Below are 22,909 nucleotides of genomic sequence, written 5' to 3' on the forward strand. Positions count from 1 at the left end.
ATGGCAGATTAATTTTGTCCATTGTTGGTCATTTTTGGTATATACATTGGAAATTTGATTCTATTGTGTGTATTTTTATAATCTCATAAATTTTTTATGTATACTTTTATCTATTTATTTTATTATTATTTACCTTTCAAAAACGAATTATGCTAAATGTAGTATTTATGTTAAATATTTCTTATATGTACTCTAATATTTATAAATAATATATAAGAATTATGCAAAGTACACACAGATACGCACGCACGAAAAGAAACTACTCAGATTCCACTTGCAATTATTGTTTAATTTCTTCGATAGAATTTCATTATTCCCAAACACTTTCAATCAAAATTAAGTGTTACATGCTTTCATAACCTCTCATAATACCATAATTTATTTCTCTCTCCTTTTAGAAATATTTTATCTATGATAGTTAAACTCAAAAAAAAAATGAATATAGAATAATTAATTATAAATACAACATTTTCCATCATTGGATTTGTATGAAATCTTTCACTGTATAAGTTTTCATCATACGAATTTTAATGAGAGAGTAAACTACTATTTTGAACTCAAAAGATTCAATTTTTGATAAAATAATTTCAAGCTCAAAAGATTTAGTGATTTTATCATTATTATAAAGGGAAGTTCTACGGTACTGCCACAAAAAATATGCATGTCATGCTGTCTCTACGTGTTATGCTGAGATAAAGACACGTATAATTTTTTCCTAAAGTTAAATTCCATTCTCTATTTCTGTTTAGAAGAGAGATTAATTACAATATTTTAGATTTGTTATGTAGATGGCGGGCTTGGTGATTGTTCGTCCTGGCTCTGGGGTAGCCGAGCTTTAGCTACTCTGAGCAAGCGGCTGTCGGAGAGGAAGAGCTATACGTCGGCCTAAATCGAACACTGCGGCGGAAATACCTGCAAAAGATACTCCGAAACTCAAGTCAATAAGGATCTTAAGTAAACTAGTCAAAATAAGGAATAGAAGACTGAGAGTGAGAGAACCTGACTCTTGGCCAAGGATACTAACTCGGCTTTATAGGAGTTGTTTTACCGTTTATTGTGAATAAGTCCTAGTTTGTAGGTTGGTTATGATATTTCTGTTTTAGGTTTGTTGAGCACGTTTCTTATTTTCGGATGGGTGAGGCCGAGCTTATCTGCCTGCATGCCGAGCTTATCGGGCAGCTGGCGTGAGGCCGATCTTAGCTGCTCACGTGCCGAGTTTTTCGGGCGGCCGAGGATAAGGGTGACGTATCATAGCCCCCAACCTTGCCTTGGTTTGGACAGGACTAAGGCGAGCTTTCGAACCAGGAGTACCGCAGTCCTCGGTCGCTGAGTTGTTGTTGTATATGCTCCTTACGGCCCCCAAACTCGGCTTGGTCTTGTTCAGAATTCAAAATGTTTCATGTAGTGGTGGCTTCGTTTTGCGCGCCATCATGACATGATTGATGTGAAAACTGTCCCGTTTTTCTAGGCATCCCTGTCCGTTGGATTTAGTAGTGAGTTTTAATGCTTCCCTTTTTTGTCAATCTGGAGTAAATGCACAGGGTTGGTAATCGTTTGTTTTATAGAAGTTATGTTTTGCTTACACTTCTTTTTTCTTTTCAAACTGCTGAAAAAAATGAGCAAGCAAGGTCAGTTGTGATTTTTTCTTCGTTTCTTCTTTGTTTTCTTGTGTTTTTCTTTTCTTGTCCTTGATGGAGAACTGTAATGTGGTAGACCCGACTGGGTTGATGCTAGGGTAAGGGAGCGCGTATCTCAGTTTGATGATGAGGAGTCGGTGAGGTTGCTGGGGTCAAATATTTTGGTCAAAGATGGTAGTAATGTTAGGATAGAATTGTTGCCATGTGAGAGGGATGACCGGGTCTGTGACCGATTAGATGATTGGTCCTTTTTCTATATGTATAGTTGCAACTCAGCTTCACCCTAATTCCTGGGGTTTTGTTCGGGCATTCGAAATATTGATGGAGCTGCTAGATCGTCCGCCGTCTCTTAGGTTGTTTTTCTCATTATTTCAGATGAAAGGGGGTAAATCGGGGCTTGTGGGTGAACCTTAGTAGCTACCCCTGTCGTGCGATATTTGGCTTGTATAAGTCATCATTTAAGGACTTCAAATCTATGTTTGTGAAGGTTAGGAGTGTACCCGAGGATTTCCCCTTTTATTTGAACAAACATTTAGTGAAAAGGTTCCCCTTGTTCTGGTGTGCCGAGCCGTATCAAGCACTGGATGTAGATGATAGGCTTCTTGATGATGATATTGTAATAGATTTTTTGTTTAAGTCTTTGGGTCCGAAAGGTTTGTTGTCGGTTGCTAAAATGTTGAAATGGGATACCGATAGACAGGCTGTGTATAATCACATAGGTAATTTGATTTACTATGTTTGTTTCCTTCTCTGCTTTGATATGTTGACTCTGATTTGGTTTGGTTGTGGTTTTCAGCCAAGAAAGCTCCCACCATTACTACTGCGGGGTTGAAGTCTTTCTTCAGCTAATGCAAGAAAAGTGAGAAGGAAGTTTCTTCCAATGCGGGGAAAGGTCCTGCTACTGCTGCTGTGCAGTATGATCCTGTTCAAAAGCCAAAGCGTAAGAGGGGTCAGGCGAAGGGTAGTGTTCCTGAGGTATTGGAGGGTAAGGGTGATTCTTCCATGATTCTCCAAATGGTGGAGTCTGCCTACAAGTCACAGAAGAGGCTTCATGGATATGATGAGAACGAGCATGGGAGGTCGTTGTGGGCGAAACTCTATCCTTTTAGTACAATGGCTGACGAGCTCTATTATTTTCCGGATTACATGAAAATGATCGATGAGGTTGGTCGAGATGGTGTTAGTCGCTTTCTTCAGGTATATTTGTTTGCCTATTTTTAATGTTATTTGTATTCTGTTGTGGTGTTGCTACTGATCCTTTTTCTTTGCAGGTGATTGGTGCTCGGATTGTTGCCATTGGTAGGGCACAAGAGCTTGCTTTGGGTTGAGAAGAAAAGGAGGCGTCATATCTTGAAAAGCTGTCTGGTATTATTAAAGAGAGAGAGAAAAAGATCTCTGAGTTGTCTTCCTCCATGGAGCAGGTGCAATTGAAGCTTGAGGAGGAGAAGCATGTTCATATGTCTTCTTCTTCGCGAGTGAAGACTCTGGAGTCAGAAAATGGTCAACTATCTGCCCGTGTAAAGGAATTAGAAGGTGAAGTGTATGAAGCCTTCGCTCAAGGCTTCGAACGCGCTGCTTCTCAGGTCAAGGTTCTGTTTCCAGAGGTTGATGCTTCAAAGTTGGATATTATGAAGATGGTAGCTAACAGAGAGCTCGTGGATGATGAAACTGCTGAGAAGGAGAGTGGTGGTTCTAGCATTGGTGATAAGGCAGATTAGGCCTTTATTTTATGCTCTCTTTTTTTGTAGAGTTTGTTTATGGTGTTTTGGATTTTAGACTTGTCTCTGACTGTTCTAGTTATTTTGGACGATTTTGAGTATCATTCTCGTTCTTGATATTTTGGTTTTCCGAGTATATAGCTCGGTTTGACAGTGACTTGTTTAGTTTTTTATAGAATATGATATTTTGTCAAAGTTATGATGATGATATGCTGTGTTGTGATAACAATTGCCTGTATGTATTGGAGATGGCCATCTGTTGCCATTTCTTATCAATAAAGAGAGCGGTAGCTCTGGTATGGTGGAATGAGCCTTTAGGCTTCATTTAGACAACTTAGTGTTGTTTCGCTTGTATGTATTTCTTCGAGTAATATGCTCGGTATACGTATTTTGGATTCCAAGTATGAAGCTCGGATTATTTTGCATGTTTATCTGAGTGGGATGTATGCTAACTCCCAATAAAAAATGTGTTTGATTGCAATGTAAGTTACATTGGTATGATGGTTTGTGGCGTCCGGCCTCGTTAAAACCCTCTCCGAGTAAAACCCATGTGTTTTTTGGGGAAAAAAACCTTCGGAAGGGAAAAAAAGTACCATCATTCGCGTATCTACAACATGTGTCATGACTGGTATTCCCTTAGTGAGGAGACATTCCATGTTCCTGGAAGCTGATCTCCATTGAGGGTTTCTAGCTTGTAAGCCCCCTTTCCGAGATTTTGGAGAACTCGGAAGGGTCACCCCCAATTAGCTGCTAATTTGCCATGTGATGGAGGTTTCCGAGCTTCTTCTGTTCATCTGAGTACGAGGTCTCCTTTATTGAAGGACCTATGGACTACTCTTTTGTTGTGTCTTCGCTCTATGTACTGCTTTCTGGCTCGTTACTTTATGGCTGAGATGTCTCTTTCTTCTTCTACAAGATCCAGCTCGGCTGTTCGAGCTTGCAAGTTGTTCAATTGATCATAAAGCTCGGCCCTTAACGTTGGGACACTGACCTCTACTGGGATCAGTGCTTCTGCACCATATACCAGCTTGAAAGGAGTTTTTCCTGTAGCTGATTGTATGCTGGTATTGTAGCTCCATAGGATTTCTGGGATGAGGTCGGCCCACTCTCCCTTTGCTTCGCCGAGCTTTTTCTTTAATCCATGCAAGATAATTTTGTTAGCTGATTCGACTTGCCTGTTGGTTTGCGGGTGCTCGACTGAACTGAAATGATGTTTAATGTTAAAGTTTGTTAAGAAGGCAATGAGTTTATGGTCCGTAAATTGTCTCCTGTTATCCGAGATTATCTCTCTTGGGATACCGTATCTAAATATAATGTTTTTCCATAAAAAAGATCGCACTTTCTCTGCCGTTATATGTGCTAGTGGTTGTGCTTCTATCCACTTAGAGAAATAGTCTATTGATACTAAGAGGAACTTTACCTAGCCTGGCGCTTTCGAAAAAGGTCCGAGGATATCCAATCCCCACCTATCGAAAGGCCAACTTACTTCTATGGTGTGGAGCTCCTCGGCCGGGGTCTCTGAGAGGGTGGCGTGTTTTTGACAATTATCACATGCCTTGACCTTCGAGATGCAGTCCCTTTTTATCGTCGGCCAATAATATCCTGTTCGCAGAATCTTTGCCGCCAATGCTCGGCCGCCGATGTGGTTGCCACAGACCCCTTCGTGCGTTTCTGCCATGACGTTCTCGGCCTCCTCCTTGCTGATGCATTTGAGGAGTGGTTGGGAGTGTCCTCGTCTATACAGGGTATTTCCAAGTACTGTATCGAAACTTGCTCTTCTTCGGAAGAGCGGCAAGTTTGGCTCATCGTCTGGTACGACACATGTGTTGATGTAGTTGAGAAAGGTGTTCTCTAATCTGGTACCTGCATGATGCTTGAGATTGTATCCTGCTCAAAGCTCGGCTTGTTGAGTGTTAGTTGTGACAGGGCCGGCGTGCTTTCTGCCTGCCTTGTTGTAGCTAATTTGGATAACACGTCGGCTCTGGTGTTTTGTTCTCGATTTACATGAATAATATCAAATTTACTGAACTTTGAGATGAGATCCTTCGTTATGAGCCAATACTTCTCTAACAAATGATCTTTTACCTGGTATTCGCCCTTGATTTGATGTACTATAAGTGATGAGTCACAGTAGACTATTATTTGAGGTATTCCGAGTTGCTGGGCGAGCTTCAATCCTGCTAGCAGAGCTTCATATTCTGTTTGGTTGTTACTTGCATTGAAGCGGAATTGTAGTGATTGTTCGGCTATCACTTTCTCTCCCTCTTTTAGGAGTACCCCAGCTACGCTCCCTTCTCTGTTTGATGCTCCATCCACATGTATACTCCAATTTGCTACTGTGTGTTGTGTCTCGTTAGTCATCTCCGACACGAAGTCGACGAGTATTTGTGACTTCAGAGCCTTTCTCGACTTGTATTGAATGTCGAACTTGGATAGTTCGATTGACCACTTTGTTAATCGTCCGGCAAGCTCGGGTCTGGTTAGTATCTCCCTTAGTGGTTGGTCTGTTCGTACTATGATTGTGTGGCTTTGAAAGTAATGTCGCAGCCTTCTTGCCGTTGTGACTAGTGCCAGCGCTAGCTGTTCTATCTTCGGATACCTTGTTTCTGTTGGCTGTAATACCTTGCTAATGAAGTATACGGGTTTTTGCTTTTTTTCTGTTTCCATCACTAGGACCGAGCTTATGGCATGGTTAGATACTGATAAATACAAATACATCGGTTTACCTGCCTCTGGTCTCTGGAGTATTAGAGGTGATGTTAAGAGCTGTTTGAGTTCTGTGAAGGAAATTTCACATTCATCCGTCCATGTGAATTTCTTGCCCTTAGAGAATGTTTGGAAGAAATGATAAGATCGGTTGGCTACTGAAACGTGATAGGGCGGCTATTCTGCCTACTAATTGTTAGACTTCTTTTACCGTTTTTGGGGTTTGCCATGGTCAGCACTGCATTACATTTCACTGGGTTGGCATCTATACCTCGTGAGGTTAGCATGAAGCCAAGAAATTTCCCTCCTTGGACTCCAAAAGCACATTTGTCCGAATTGAGCCTCATGTTATATGCTCGAAGTTGGTTGAAAACTTCTACCAAGTCCTCACAGTGTGACCCTTGTGTAGGCATTTTTGCTACCATATCATCCACATAGACTTCCATATTCCGGCCTATTTGTTGTTGGAATACCTTGTCCATTAGTCTTTGATATGTCGCACCTGCATTCTTTAAGCCAAAAGGCATTACCTTATAACAAAAATTTTCATGTTCTGTTATGAAAGCCGTTTTGCTTTGGTCTTCTGGATGCATCAAAATCTGGTTATAACCAGAGTATGCATCCATAAAACTCAAGGCTTTGAAACCAGAAGCGTTATCAACTAACTTATCAATGCAAGGTAATGGATATGCATCTTTAGGGCAAGCTTTGTTTAGATTTGTAAAATCGACGCACATGCGCCATTTACCTAAACTTTTCCTTACCATTACCACGTTTGATAGCCATGTGGTGAAGTGGATTTCTCTGATGAAACCTGCGTTAAGGAGCTTCTTGGTCTCTTCAAGTGCTGCTTGCTTTTTCTCTTCTCCGATGTTTCTTTTCTTTTGCGCCACTGGTTGGATTGTTTTGTCGATTGCTAATCTGTGGCAGATGACTTCCGGGCTTATTCCCGGCATGTCGTCTGGTGTCCATGCGAACATGTCGGCGTTCTGGCACAGTATGTGTATAAGTCTTGTTCGTTCATTACCTTCCAGTGCTTCTCCGATGTATGTGTATTGCATTTCATCGGCTGTTAGTGTTAATCAGTGAAGATTGTCCATTGGCCGAGGTCTTTCTCCGAGGTCTTCTCTCGGGTCGAGATTGGCTAGCGTCGTGGTGTGGGCCGAGCTATGTATGGCTTAGACCTGGGGCCAAGCTGTCTCCCTCGTATGGGCTTACTTTAGGCAGGCATTGTAGCACTGCCGAGCTTCTTGATGGTCGGCGTACACTGTAGCTATCTTTTTTCCTGCACTGGAAACTTGACATACAGGTGTAATGTGGACACCACCATTCTAAATATATTCAAGGCGGGTCTCCCAATTATAATATTATAAGGGCTATAACAGTCTACTATTAGGTATTGAATATCAATGGACTTCGACATAGGGATCTCTCCCATTGTGGTCCTTAGCCATATATGTCCCATGATGGGGACTCTCTCTCTGGAGAACCCAATTAGCTCTCCCGAGGAGGGCTGTATCAGTTTTTCTGATAATTTCATCTTTTTAAAGGTAGAATAAAATAAAACATCGGCACTACTACCTGGGTCCAGCAATGTTTTCCTTACCAACAGCTCTCCGACCTGGATGGAAATTACCACGGGGTCGTCGAGGTTAGGGCTTGCCGATCTGAAGTCTGCTTGGTTGAAGGATATAGTGACGTCTGGGTCTTTGTCATTCTTTGACTGTAGGGTTCCCTCGATTGCCAGCATCGCCCTGTAGCTTCGCTTTCTGGCCGAGCTTGTTTCACCTCCACCTGCAAACCCTCCCGATATGTGGCTAATGATTCCTCTTGGTGGGTCAGGAGTTATCTGCTCTTTTTTGTTATTGTCTGTCACCGTTTGTTTGTTCTCTTCCCTGTCTGAGTTTCCTCTTCTGGCTTTCCGACTCTCGACATATTTGTCCAAAAGGCCTTGGCGCGCCAGTATTTCTAGGAGGTCCTTGCGACAATGTAGTCGTCCGTGGTGTGGCTGAACTTCTGGTGGAAAGCACAATGCTTGCCCTTATCCACGAACCTTTGATCCTGGTAGCTCCCTACTCGAGCTGGTGGCTTTATGATTTTGGCGTTGAGAATTTCTTTGATGATGTTTTCTCTCTTGGTATTGAATCTGGTATATGTGTTGTATTTCGGTGTGAGCTTGGAAGGCTTCTTAGTATCCCTGTTACCTGGTGATCTGAAAGTTCTTTCTTCATCTCTCCGATGTGGTTGTTTGTCCGATTTTTGGGCCTCACGGAGTTCTTCGATCTCTATTTGACCTGCCGCCCTTTCCCGGAATTCTTCTAGTGTTTTTGGTTTTGTTATAGCAATGGTCTCCCAGAATTTGCCAGGTCTGAGGCCAGCCTTGAGGGCATGCAAGTGGACAGCTGGATCCAGGTCTTAGATCTCCATAATGGTCTCAGCAAACCTGGTCATGTAGTCCTTCAAGCTCTCGTGCTGCCCTTGTTTGATGGTGCCGAGATAATCTGATCCATGTACATATATCCTTGACGCAGCAAATTAATCAATAAATGACCTGGCTAGATCCTCAAAGGAGGAAATTGAACCTGCAGACAGCTTAGAAAACCATAGTAATGCAGCACCATCGAGGTAAGTAGAAAATGCCCGGCAGAGGACGGGCTCATTGTTAGGACTGTTGAAGAACATCATGGATTGGAACGTCTTCACGTGGGCTCGGGGATCTCCGAACCCCTTATATGGTTCAAGCGCGGAGGGTAGTGCAAAGTTCTTTGGCATCTAGTAATTTGTGATCTCCTCGGAGAAGGGGTTGTCGAGGGTGAGCTTCTCCTTTGGCGGGGTGATGTTTAAGGGATCTGTGGTGCCTTGGGCCGAGCTTTTGGAGCTTTCTCCATTATTTTGCATAGATAGCTCGGCTATCCTTCGCACTTCTGCCTAAAGTTCGGTGATTCGAGCCAGGAGCTCAGCTTGTGTGAGTTGCAGACTTTCCTTGTCAGCCATGTTCGAGGATTGGGAATCCTGCAAAATAGAGTAGAAGGCTAAACGAAGGAAAAAGTGGGGTTAGATGTATTCGGCCCACGGTGGGCGCCAAGTGTTTCGTCCTGGCTATGGGGTGGCCTAGCTTTAGCTACTCCGAGCAAGCGGCTGTCGGAGAGGAAGAGCTATATGTCGGCATGAATCGAACACCGCGGCGGGAATACTTGCAAAAGATACTCCGACGCTCAAGTCAATAAGGATCTTAAGTAAACTAGTCAAAATAAGGAATAGAAGACTGAGAGTGAGATAAATTGACTCTTGGCCGAGGATACTAACTCGGATTTATAGGAGTTATTTTGCCGTTTATTGTGGATAAGTCCTAGTTTGTAGGTTGGCTATGATATTTCTGTTTTAGGTTTGTTGAGCACGTTTCTTATTTTCGAATGGGTGAGGCCGAGCTTATCTACCTGCATGCCGAGCTTATCTGCCTGCGTGCCGAGCTTATCGTGCAGCTGGCGTGAGGCCGATCTTAGCTGCTCACGTGCCGAGTTTTTCGGGCGGCCGAGGATAAGGATGACATATCAGTGGTATTGGCCAAAATAGTAAATTTGAGGGTAAAAAAAGCGAAGATAGGGAGAAAATTACAATGAGTAAAAAAAGCCAATCCAAAATAGAAAAAAATCTACTATGTATTTTACTTTCACTTGATGTTGCTAAATGGCTTGTCATCTAATATTCTATTAAAACCAGTTCTGAAAACCGGTTCAGACCAGCCGGTCGAACCGGTTGAACCATGAACTACTACAAAAAATGAATCGAACAAATGCTAAAATCGCTAATTTCAAAAACCGCAATTGAACCGTCGAACCGGCCGAGAACCAGTCGATCGAACCAAACCATGATTCGGCCGGTTTTTTGAATAAGGAACAAAACACCGTCGTTTCTATATGCTGCACACTAACAGCCCTAACCAAATTCCATCGTCCAGACTCCAGCATCGAATCCAGATCCAGAACGGCTTCTACCTCAGTGCCTCTCTCACGCTAAGTTCAGGGCTCCTCTCATCGAGCTCCTGGTTGTCTGTCCAACCACCACCTACTACCGCCATCGTCGGAACTTCGAACAGCCACCGCATGCTCCCTTACTTCCCCTCCATCTCACCGCAGCCCTCGCAACCTTGCTTCCCTTCCATCGCGCAGCCACCATGCGAGCGTGGAAGCCTCCGTCGCGCAAGTTCCCCACTTCTCCTCCTCCTCCTCATTCAAATACAGGTATACAGCCCCCCACCCCTAAAACACAAACCCTAGGTTACTCCCCCACCGCCGCAAGGGTCTCACTCAACGCCGCCTCTGATGCGCTCAGACACCATCGTGTCTTTGTCCGGTCGTCTGTGGCTCTGCGCTTCTTCCTCATTCAACAATTGGTGCTGCTTCCTTGACCTCACGAAGGCAATGGCTTCATTTTTTAAAAATTTTCATTCTCTGTTTTTTTTTAATCTTTGCTCAGAACATTGATTCAATGATTTGTTTGAGATTCTGCCTGAACATTGATTTTTTTGGATTCTATTAGTGCTACTCAGATTGTTAGCTCTGCTCCTGTGATGTATTATTATGTTTTTTGGATTAAATCATTGAATAATTAATTGATTTAGCTCATTTAATCTTTGTTAGAATTAAGCTGATTTACTTCACTGCTTAATCTTATTAACCTTGCATTACTTATCAAGTTCCTTGCTGCTTCAATTTAAAGGGATTGTGAATTTTGGTTTAAGCTGTGATTGAAGTTTCCTTCGTTGGGGTGTTCTTCACTTTCCCAGTGAAGCTTTGCCTTTGATTCTTTGAGCATACACGTTCAAATTATTGTTCTCAGCAATACTGATTCTTACATATTTCTTTCTTTGTTGCTGTGTTTTAAATGTTCCTATAAGTGTTGTGTTGTTGCTGTATTTTAAATGTTCCTTTAATTCTTTATTATGTTGTTGTTGTGTTGCCTTTCTTTTTCTTGAATGTTTGTATTGATTTGCTGTCCGAGGACCTGCATGCTGACTTGCATTCTTGCATTATTGGATTGAAGCTTTCCATGTTAACTTTTGTTGCATACAAAATGAATGTGGTTTGATAATTTCTAATTGATATAACTTATTGTGGGATGAGCTAGAGATTACTTTGAAGGTGTTGGGAAGGAAAGGAGGTTAAGCAATTGGAGAGCTAGAAATTACTTTTTTTTCTTCATACAGTGCTAGCCTTTTTTTTTCTATTAATCGTTGTGCTGAACTTATTAAAATTGGTTTGAAAACTCTGTTAATTTATCTTGTTAAAATTATGTTTGAAATTTTTGTTAATCTTAGTTAAATATAGTTGATTTTTGTTAATCTTGATGTACTTTTTTATATTTTATTTATTATTTTATTATAAAACAGTTATTTCGGTTGAATCACGGTTGAATCGATTGAACTAATAAACCAGTGAACCAGTAAATAAAACGGTTCGATGACCGATTCGATTTTCAGAACCTTGATTAAAACGTTTGTGTTTACGAAAGGAATTTTTTTTCAAGTAAAAGACAAAACAAAAATATTTTAAATCATGGAAATATAAAATAATTTAATATTTGTCAAAAATTGAATTAAGTTAGTAAAATTATATAGGTATCCAAATAAAAATATTTATTAAATCATTTTAATAATTTTAACAAATTAATTTAATTTCAATAAGTATAAAATTAATTTATACTTTTTATGAATTAAAATATCTATTATATAAACTTTTATTAATTATAGTGGAGTGCTTTTTTGTACAATGTGATACATGCATCTATCTTTGATGATAAATTATTATTTTAATAAATTTTTTAAGAATTTATATTTTAATTTATAAAAACAATAAATTTATTTATATTTTTATGATTAAAATTATTTTTTTTTACTTAAATAAAAATCATTGTGTTATAATACTCCATAATAGAATCATGCGTATAATAATAACAAATTTGAAATTCATGTATGAATTGGGCATGTTGTCTCTTCACCAACCCACAACAGATAGGATATTGGTTGAAGTTATACTGAATTAAACCCAAAAACAAAAAAGAAAAATTATAGGTAGACAATAAAAATATTAAACAATATGAACAATAGATATATCGGATGTTTATTTCAGTAGGTGTAAAGAACTACGGATGGTTATTTTAATATTAAATTTAGATGGTTAATTTAATTAAAATTATAGTGTGTTTTTATTTGATTGGTGATTATTCATGTTGTTCAAAATGATCATTGTTTACCTAACAATTCCTAAACTAAAAACCCCAAACAAATATGATCCATAAATGTAATACACGAAGCACACACAGTAGAAGGCAATCTAATACAATAACTACATCCAACACAAGAAAATTAAAACATTGTCACGCTTATACCAAGAAAATTAAATCCAGCAAATATACTTAGGCAAGACATTGTAATTCTTTTACTTGAATGGCAAAAATTTTAAAAACAAATTGAAAAAAGTTTTAAAAATTAACCTTTTACTTGATTTTTTGTATGTGTTTTTTCAATCATACAAAAAATTGAATCAAATATATAAATTATTTGCTATTTATAAAAGAACTGTGTATTCTTTTAAACTGAGATTATCATTAGAGCCAATATAAAGGTTTTTTAAAGAATATTTTTATTAAAAATTAAATTTTTTAGGAGACAAAATAATAATTTATTCTCGATGATAACTGATAATACTTATAATGCCTATATCTAAGCTCATTTCTACAAGTCTTTTATCATATTATTTATGGATATAGATATAGGTATTATTGTTAAGTTGTTATTTTTTTCAATAATAGTGTAGTTAGCGATTTTTTTACCAAATAGCAGTTGAGTTAAGCCTATTTTATCATTATTAAGGTTTCAGCTTTTTTTTAGACTGTAGTTTTCTGCTCTTATAATTCAGAAAAATTATCACATATGTGCATTCTATTTGTTTTGTCTGCTATGCATTACGTGGGATTGCCTAACTGAATATATACTATGCTAATTGTTATATTTGCTACATGTACTACCTGTTTTCTACCCGTGCTTGAAATTGTTTGGTTGTCTATCTCTGCTAAATCATTGGTGATGGAGGAGCAGAGGAAAGGTGGACCGCTTTGGTGATAAAGTTAGGTTTAAGTAAGTTTAGAATTCCTTAGAACACCTACTCTTTTTATGGCTTCTGTTTAGAATTTAAGTTTTATAACTGAGTGTTGGCGTTCTAGAATTGCCTCTGGCATTTCGAGGACCTTATATATTATGTGTGTGACACCTTTACCATGCTAAGAACCTCCGGTTCTCACCCCCATACTGTGTTGTTGTTTTCAGATGCAGGTCGAGAGGCACCTTGCTAGGTGTCTGGACTGCTGAAGTGTAGCAGTTTCTGGGTTCTTTTGTTATGTAGCTTATATATATATGTACTTAGCTTTCTCTCCAAGAAACCTATTTATTTTGTCTCTCTTAGAGGTTTAAAGAGAGCTAAGGTTTTATCTTGTATTTTGGGCGTATTTTGGGAATATGTATATATGTATGTAAATATTCTCCGGCCAGCCTTGACTTCACAGGCTGAGTTATGGGGCTAGTTATTCTGTATCCTTGACTCTTTATTTTCTCTTTTGTTTAGTTACACCTATAATCTTTAGGTTTCTTAGCACGCAAATAATCTCATTTCTTGAGCATTGTGCTTTTTATTTTGCAAATTTATTTTACCTGCTTTTCAAGACTCCTCGTATATTTCTCTCTTTCAGATACTATTATGTATGTATTTTATTTTAGAGGTCATAATACTACATCACTTCTGTTTTACGGCTTAAGCATAAAATTTTGTGTGGTAGAATGTTACATGATATCTTATCACTGTTTACTTATAAATTCAATAATATTCTTTAACACATAAATAATGGCAGGATAGTGAATTTTTAAAACTGTACATAAAAACTCACTAAACATGATTTGCTAACACAATTATTGCTAAACATGATTCATGTCTATCATGAATTTCAATCATTTTTCCACCATCACGTACTAATAAATTTTATTTTTTTAATACATAATTAAATTTAAATTACTAAAATTGACATTTTTAAATTTTTTAACATTATCATTCTGTGTACATATATTTGGTCATTTGTTTAAAATGGAATTAATTACCAGTTTAGTCTTCACACAACTAAAGCCGTGTTCGCTTCTTTTTTATGTGTGTTTCTCTTCCTTACGTTTTGTGTGCGATGCGAGTTCTGATTGTTTTGTTTAACTTTTTCTTCAAGGCTTCTAGTTATATTTCTTTTCATATATACCTATGTATGTAATCTTATTTTTAGAGGTCGTAATATTTCACCATTTTTTATTTACGAACTTAAACGTAAAGCATTACATATTAACTAAAAGAAACCGAAATTATACATTGGCCGATTTTCAAGATGCACAAAATACCAAAAATGATTCGAAACAAGCTTCCACAAAGCTTCATCTACCAAAGTCAATCAAATTGCCAAAACCAACTCCAATAATCACCAAATTCAAGCTATACATATTCAATTTACCATAAATTAATCCTAGGGTTCACAAAATCACTAATCCACAAGAATTTTAAAGTGACTTACCTTATCGACGGAATTAGGAGCAAAATCCAACAATAACCAATGCTAGATCACCCATAAACAACTAAAATCAAAGAATCTACTCAATAACTAAATCCAAAATTACAAAATTATTAGGGTAGAGAATTGGGTAAGAAAGTGTTAGTTTCTTACTACATTGTTTGGTTAGAAATGAGCGCGTGGTCACAAACTGTACACAAATCAGAGCACTGTAACTGAAGTTATGAGAAAATGAAAAGTACGGTAAATAGTAACCCTCTTCTCTTCTCTTTGATTTCACAAGCTATGTTGTTGTTGTTTTTTTTTTTATTGAAGATAGGAGACTCGAACTCGTGACCTCTTAGGTGAGTATGAAGAGACTATGCCATTTGAGCTATAACTCGTTGGCTTGTTGTTTGTGTTTTAGGTGGTGAATGAACTGAATGGCTCATGAATAAGGCTCTATATATATAGTGTACGCTTGGGTCCAACTTGGATCCGGTCCAACCGCTTAGTATTTTTGGTCCGTTTGGTCCAATTTTGTGCCAAAATTTTTAGAATTAGTGCCTAATTTTCAATTCTAAATATTTTTCTAAGGATTTTTACGATTTTATTTTCTCACTCGCAATACCGAACAGACTTAAGCCGATACTGTTGATGCGTGAGCATCTTATCTATCTTTTCCTAGTGAATTTGCATCTAAATTGTTGAGTTTAATTGAGAATTAATTATATTTTAGCCACTATGGATGCTATTTTGAGTTTTGTGCAATTTTATTTATTTTAGGTAGCATTCGGATGGATTTGATGAAATTTCTGCAGAAAAGAAGAAGAAACCAAAGAGATGCCCAGCGTAGACCGACGCGGACGCATGGCTTACGCGACCGCGCGAAATGGAGAAATTGCAATGACGCGATCGCGTGCTTGACGCGATCGCGTGCCTGACGCGAACGCGTGAACTGGAATATGCACAAATGACACGAGCGCGTGGACGACGCGGACGCGTCACATGCGCGATCTGCAAAATTACAAATGACACTGGTTAAGAATTTTGGGCTGTTTTGACCCAATTTTCAGCTCAGAAAACACAGATTAGAAGCTGCATAATGGACAAAGCAAATGGTCCCCAACCATCAACTGAAAATTTGTTAATTAATTCGAATTTAAATTCAAATCTTATCTTTTAGGAAAAGATATTATTTTTAATTTTTGATTTTAAAACCTATTAGGATTAGTAATAAATAGAAACTCGGTACATTTAGACAGGCACTATTTTTTACCAATTTGTTACGAGAACCCTTATTTTTCTTCTCTGAACCATGAGCAACTAATCCTCCATTGTTAAGGTTAGGAGCTCTGTTTATTTGTAATGGATTAATTCGTTTGATCTTTCTAATTTATTCCATGCTTTGATTTATATTTTAATAATTGTTTTCGCTCTTTATTTTATGAATATGGGTGGAACGGAAGAATGACCCATGTTCTAATTGAGTTCTTGTAAAACTTGGAAAAGCTCTTTACTTGAACAACAGCTTGAAAACATTTTATCCTAAATTTTAATTATTTGGATTTAATGGGATACGTGACATATAATCCCCTTATTTTTGGGTAATTAGAATTTTTGTAGCATATAAACTGAAAATTGATTTTTACCCTCTAATTGGAATTAACTGACCAAGGAATTGGCAGTTAATGAATTTTAAAGGAGACTAGGAAGGTCTAAGGAATTAGGGCCTAGTCACATATAGTTTTCCATGAAATTATATCTTGCATGATTAAATTAGTTAGTAATAAAAAAATTTAATTCGGAAAAATAGATAACTCTGAAACCTTAACTATCTTCTCGTTATATTATTCCCAACTTATTTATTTGTCTGTGTTTAATACTCTTTGGATACCAAAACACTCTTTTCTGCTTGCCTAACTAATCTTATCAAATACTATTGTTGCTTAATCCATCAATCCTCGTGGGATCGACCCTTACTCACGTAAGGTATTACTTGGTACGACCCGGTGCACTTGCCGGTTAGTAAGTGTGGGTTATAAATTCCACACCAAGTTTTTGGCGCCGTTGTCGGGGATTGACTGTGATTAACAACTATTAATTGTTTGATTGTTTAGATAAGGCGTTTTAATTTCAATTTTAATTAAAAATTATTTTATTATTTTTCAAAAAAATAAAACAAATATTTTAAAAATTTCCTTGTCTTTCGTTAGCACCCGTATCCCCCATTTTAATTTTTTTCATTTAACGTTTGAATTTTGTTTTTAAAACCTGCGTCCATTTTTTTTTCTTTTTAGTTTTATTTTCTTTTATTTTCATTCTGTTTCTTTCCGTTATTTTTTTTATATTTTATTAGTTTTATTTTATTTCTATTTTTAACCTTCAAAAAAAATTTAAAAAAATTTTAAAATAAATAAATAGGACCAATATTTCTTTTAATTTCTGAAATTAAGTTTGGTGTTACCTATTTATTATTCTTCTATTTATTTTATTCAATATTTTTATCTCTTTACACAGGTTACCTCACTGGGAATTCTCTACACTCTGACGTAGAGATTCCCATTCTTTCTTGTGTTTTGTTTGTTTATGCGCAGGAACAGAGACAAAGAACATCTCTTAGGCTTTGATCCTGAACCTGAAAGGACTTTCAGGCGGCGTTTACAACAAGCAAGACTTTGCAAGGCTGCAGAATCCACTATGGTAAATAATAATACTAATGCCAATGTGGTAAATCCGAATGGGGATGATCAACAGAGGAGAGTGCTTGGCTCTTATTCTGCCCCTACTGCAGATCTTTATGGAAAAAGTATTGTGGTGCCTCCTATAAATGCAAACAACTTTGAGTTGAAGCCACAATTGGTCACCTTGGTGCAACAAAATTGCCAGTATCACAGACTTCCTCATGAAGATCCAAATCAGTTCATATCTAATTTTCTGCAGATATGTGATACTGTGAAGACAAATGAAGTGAATCCAGAGGTGTACAGACTCATGCTTTTTCCGTTTGCTCTGAGAGATAAAGCAAAGCTATGGCTAGATTCCCAACCAAAGGAGAGTTTGGATACTTGGGACAAGGTTGTTACTGAGTTTCTCACAAAATTTTTCCCACCTAAGAAGCTGACTAAGCTTAGGTTGGAGGTTCAGACATTCAGACAGAAGGATGGTGAAACTATGTATGAAGCTTGGGAGAGACACAAGCTACTGACTAGGCAATGCCCTCCAGACATGTTCTCCAAATGGACCCAACTGGATATCTTTTATGAAGGCTTGGGTGAGATGTCCAAGATGAGCCTAGACACTTCTGCAGGCGGTTCATTGCACAAGAAGAAGACACCAGAGGAGACTATTGAGCTGATTGAATTGGTTGCAAGTAACCAATATTTATACTCATCTAACAGGAATCCTGTGAACTCTGAGACCCCTCAGAAGAGAGGCGTGTTGGAAGTAGAAGCTGTTAATGCTCTTCTTGCTCAGAACAAGCTGATGTCTCAGCAAATAAATCTACTTACTCAACAGATGGGTGGCATGCAAGTCTCAGCTATCAACAACTAAAATCCAACACAGGAAGTCTCTTATGACATGGCAGGTAATTTTATGCAAAATGATAATTATGATTATGCTCAACCTTCTTCTGAACAGGTGAATTACATGGGGAGTGGTCCTAAAAATCCCAACAATGATCCATATTCTAAGACATACAATCAGGGGTGGAGGAATCACCCAAATTTTGGGTGGAGAGATCAACCTCAGAGACCTCAAAACTTCAACAATAATCCTCAAGGCGATTTTCAACAGAACAACTATAATAACCGCCAATTTCAGTCTCAGCAACAACAACCACCTCAGCAGGCAAATTCTAAATCCCAAGAAGATTCTAAATGGGAAATGATGATGAGTTTCATGCAAGAAACCAGGGCCTCCGTTAGAAACCTGGAGGTACAAATGGGTCAAATGAGCAAGCAATTACCTGAAAGGTCTCCAAATACATTCCCTGGTGATACAGTGGTGAACCCAAGAGAAGATTGCAAGGCCATTCAATTGAGAAGTGGTAAGGTAGCTGGTTGTGAGACCAAGGTCAATGAAGATCCAGTTGAAGGAGAAGCTCGAGAGGAGAAGAAGGAAGAGGTAGAACACGCCCCTCCTAAGCGTGCAGACAACCCGTTTCCTGACTCTCTTGACAACTATCCCGCCTTACCAAAGGCTCCTGAATATAAGCCAAAAATGTCATATCCTCAGAGGCTTCAGAAAGCATCCAAGGAAAAGCAATTCTCTAAATTTTTAGATGTCTTCAAGAAGCTGCAGATCAACATCCCTTTTGCAGAGGCTCTGGAGCAAATGCCTCTCTATGCCAAATTTATGAAAGAATTGTTGACCCACAAGAGGAATTGGAAGGAGCAAGAAACCATGGTATTAACTAAGGAATGCAGTGCAATTATTTAACACACCCTTCCTGAGAAAATGCCAGACCCAGGAAGCTTTGTCATTCCTTGCACCATTGGAGAAGTCGACATTCAGAGAGCTTTATGTGATCTTGGAGCTAGCATCAACCTCATGCCACTTTCAGTGATGAAAAAGCTTCAAATTAAGGAGGTAAAACCTACTCGTATTTCTCTTCAACTTGCTGATCTTTCTATTAAATTACCTATGGGTGTGGTTGAAGATTTACTTGTTAAAGTAGGACCATTTATCTTCCCTGTTGACTTTGTTATATTAGACATGGAAGAGGAGGTAAAACCCTCTATTATACTTGGTATACCCTTTTTAGCTACAGGTAGAGCTCTGATTGATGTGAAAAAGGGTAAATTAACCCTGAGGGTCAATGAAGAACAGGTGGTCCTGAATGTTTTTGAAGCTCTCAAGCACCCTAATGATTCTGAGGGGTGCATGAAAATAGATGTTATCGAACCACTTGTTCAAGAAGTACTGGAATCTGAGGTATTTGATGATGTTCTGGATCCTATTTCTGAGTATGAATTAGTTGAAGTTAATGATTCACCACCCCAAAAAAAGCTGATGAACACGCTAAGCAAGGAGGAGGAAGCCCCCAAGCTTGAGCTCAAACCCTTACCTCCTTCCCTGAAATATGTGTTCTTGGGTGAAAATGATTCATATCCAGTGATTAGTAGCTCTTCTCTGAAACTTGAAGAGGAAGAGGCGCTTGTTTCAGTGCTCAAGAGTCGTAAAACAGCTCTTGGGTGGACTATTAGTGACTTGAAGGGAATTAGTCCAACTAAGTGTATGCACAAGATTCTTCTTGAAGATGATGCCAAACCAGTTGTGCAACCACAAAGGAGACTCAATTCAACTATGAAAGAGGTGGTCCAAAAAGAGGTAATGAAACTATGGGAAGCAGGTATTATTTACCCTATTTCTGACAGTCCTTGGGTAAGTCCTGTGCAGGTAGTTCCCAAAAAAAGCGGGATGACAGTGATCAAGAATGAAAAGAATGAGCTTATTCCTACAAGAACAGTCACAGGATGGAGAATGTGCATAGATTACAGGAGGCTCAACACTGCTACAAGGAAGATCATTTTCCCCTCCCTTTCATTGATCAGATGCTTGAGAGGTTAGCTGGTCATGCCTTTTATTGTTTTCTAGATGGATATTCTGGATATAATCAAATTGCAGTAGACCCTCAAGATCAAGAGAAGACAGCATTCACATGCCCCTTTGGAGTATTTGCCTACAGGAGAATGCCATTTGGACTTTGCAATGCTCCAGCAACTTTTCAGAGGTGTATGCTTTCAATTTTTTCTGATATGGTTGAAAAGTTTATTGAGATATTTATGGATGACTTTTCTGTTTTTGGTAATTCTTTTGAATCCTGCCTTAAACATTTATATCTTGTCTTGAAACGGTGTCAAGAATCAAACCTTGTTTTAAATTGGGAAAAATGTCATTTTATGGTTACAGAAGGCATTGTTCTTGGACACCGGATTTCAAGTAAGGGATTGAGGTTGATAGAGCAAAGGTGGAGGTAATTGAAAAATTACCACCACCAACTAATGTTAAGGCAATTAGGAGTTTCTTGGGTCATGCAGGATTTTATAGAAGATTTATAAAGGATTTTTCTAAAATTGCTAAACCATTGAGCAACTTGTTGGTTGTTGATGTTCCTTTTGTCTTTAATTCTGATTGTCTGCATGCTTTTGAAACTCTGAAGGCAAACCTTACCTCTACTCCCATTATAGCTCCCCCTGACTGGGATTTGCCATTTGAATTAATGTGTGATGCTAGTGATTTTGCTATAGGAGCCGTTTTAGGACAGAGGCATGGCAAGCTTGTACATGTCATCTATTATGCCAGTCGTGTGTTAAATGATGCTCAAAAGAATTACACAACTACAGAAAAGGAATTATTAGCTGTTATGTATGCTGTTGATAAGTTTAGGTCCTATTTACTTGGTTCTAAGGTTATTGTTTATACTAACCATGCTACGTTGAAGTACCTTCTAACCAAACAGGATTCTAAACCCAGATTAATCAGATGGGTGTTACTCCTTCAGGAGTTTGATATTGAGATAAAAGACAGGAAAGGGTCAGAAAATCAAGTAGCTGACCATTTTTCCAGAATTGAGCCTGAAGCAGGAGAACAACCACCCACAGTTGTGACTGAGACATTTCCGGATGAACAATTGTTCCTCATTCAGCAGGCACCATGGTTTGTAGACATTGCAAATTACAAAGCCATGAATTTTATCCCAAGAGAGTACAGTAGGCAACAAGTGAAGAAGCTATTGACTGATGCAAAGTACTACATTTGGGAAGAACCATACCTTTTTAAAAGGTGCTCAGATGGAATAATCCGGAGATGTGTCCCAGATGAGGAAAAGCAGCAGATTCTTTGGCACTGTCATGGGTTTGATTATGGAGGCCACTTTGGTGGTGAAAGGACAGCTACAAAAGTTCTTCAGAGCGGGTTTTACTGGCCGACTCTCTTCAGGGACTCAAGAGCATTTGTAAAGCACTATGGCAGATGTGAAAAAGCTGCAAATCTCCCTGCCAACCATGAAATGCCACAGCAGGGACTTCTTGAGGTTGAGTTGTTTGATGTGTGGGGTATTGATTTCATGAGACCTTTTCCACCCTCACATTCAAATAACTATATCCTAGTGGCAGTGGACTATGTGTCCAAATGGATGGAAGCTGTGGCTTTGCCCACCAATGATGCCAAGGTGGTAATGGGCTTTCTTCAGAGATATATCTTTAGCCGATTTGGCGTCCCAAGGACACTTGGTGCACGAAATTGTGATCACTACTTTTCATAACTCAAATAATCCCCGGTGATGAAACCAAAAACTTGGTGTTCAATACCATGGCATAAACACAACTTCGCACAACTAACCAGCAAGTGTACTGGGTCGTCCAAGTAATAAACCTTACGCGAGTAAGGGTCGATCCCACAGAGATTGTTGGTATGAAGCAAGCTATGGTCACCTTGTAAATCTCAGTCAGGCAAACTCAAATGGGTATGGTGATAAACGCATAAAACATAAAGATAAAGATAGAGATACTTATGTAATTCATTGGTAGGAACTTCAGATAAGCGTATGAAGATGCCTTCCCTTCCGTCTCTCTGCTTTCCCACTGTCTTCATCCAATCCTTCTTACTCCTTTCCATGGCAAGCTTAAGCAAGGGTTTCACCGTTGTCAGTGGCTACCTCCCATCCTCTCAGTGGAAATGTTCAACGCACCCTGTCACGGCACGGCTATCCATCTGTTGGTTCTCAATCAGGCCGGAATAGAATCCAGTGATTCTTTTGCGTCTGTCACTAACGCCCCGCCCTCAGGAGTTTGAAGCACGTCACAGTCATTCAATCATTGAATCCTACTCAGAATACCACAGACAAGGTTAGACCTTCCGGATTCTCTTGAATGCCGCCATCAGTTCTAGCCTATACCACGAAGACTCTGATCTCACGGAATGGCTGGCTCGTTTGTCAGGCGAGCACTCGGTTGTCAGGCGATCAACCATGCATCGTGTATCAGGAATCCAAGAGATATTCACCCAATCGAAGGTAGAACGGAGGTGGTTGTCAGTCACACGTTCATAGGTGAGAATGATGATGAGTGTCACGGATCATCACATTCATCAAGTTGAAGAACAAGTGATATCTTAGAACAAGAACAAGCGGAATTGAATAGAAGAACAACAGTAATTGCATTAATACTCGAGGTACAGCAGAGCTCCACACCTTAATCTATGGTGTGTAGAAACTCCACCGTTGAAAATACATAAGAACAAGGTCTAGGCATGGCCGAATGGCCAGCC

The 22,909-nt window shown here is 38.8% G+C and overlaps 2 protein-coding genes across 2 annotated transcripts; both read right to left on the bottom strand.

Annotated features, from left to right (window-relative positions):
* Positions 1-4,232: 4,232 nt before the first annotated feature.
* On the bottom strand, positions 4,233-5,033 carry LOC140174294 (uncharacterized). The gene is made up of 2 exons (XM_072198711.1): positions 4,822-5,033; positions 4,233-4,557 (listed from the first exon to the last, which is right to left on the bottom strand). Exons 1-2 carry the CDS (start codon positions 5,031-5,033, stop codon positions 4,233-4,235), a joined length of 537 nt encoding a protein of 178 aa, XP_072054812.1.
* Positions 5,034-7,334: 2,301 nt separating this feature from the next.
* LOC112701176 (uncharacterized) lies at positions 7,335-7,811 on the bottom strand. The gene has a single exon (XM_025751970.1). It carries the CDS (start codon positions 7,809-7,811, stop codon positions 7,335-7,337), a length of 477 nt encoding a protein of 158 aa, XP_025607755.1.
* Between the last annotated feature and the right edge of the window lie 15,098 nt (positions 7,812-22,909).

This window comes from Arachis hypogaea, chromosome 7 (assembly GCF_003086295.3).
Source record: "Arachis hypogaea cultivar Tifrunner chromosome 7, arahy.Tifrunner.gnm2.J5K5, whole genome shotgun sequence".
NCBI lineage: Eukaryota > Viridiplantae > Streptophyta > Magnoliopsida > Fabales > Fabaceae > Arachis > Arachis hypogaea.

Excerpts from the sequence above, each read along its gene's own strand:
- LOC140174294 (XM_072198711.1), bottom strand. The coding sequence starts at position 5,033 with ATGGCAGAAACGCACGAAGGGGTCTGTGGCAACCACATCGGCGGCCGA. Across the intron at positions 4,558-4,821 it reads GTAAGTTGGCCTTTCGATAG|TTCAGTCGAGCACCCGCAAA; the intron begins GTGGGGATTGGA and ends ACATCATTTCAG.
- LOC112701176 (XM_025751970.1), bottom strand. The coding sequence starts at position 7,811 with ATGCTGGCAATCGAGGGAACCCTACAGTCAAAGAATGACAAAGACCCA.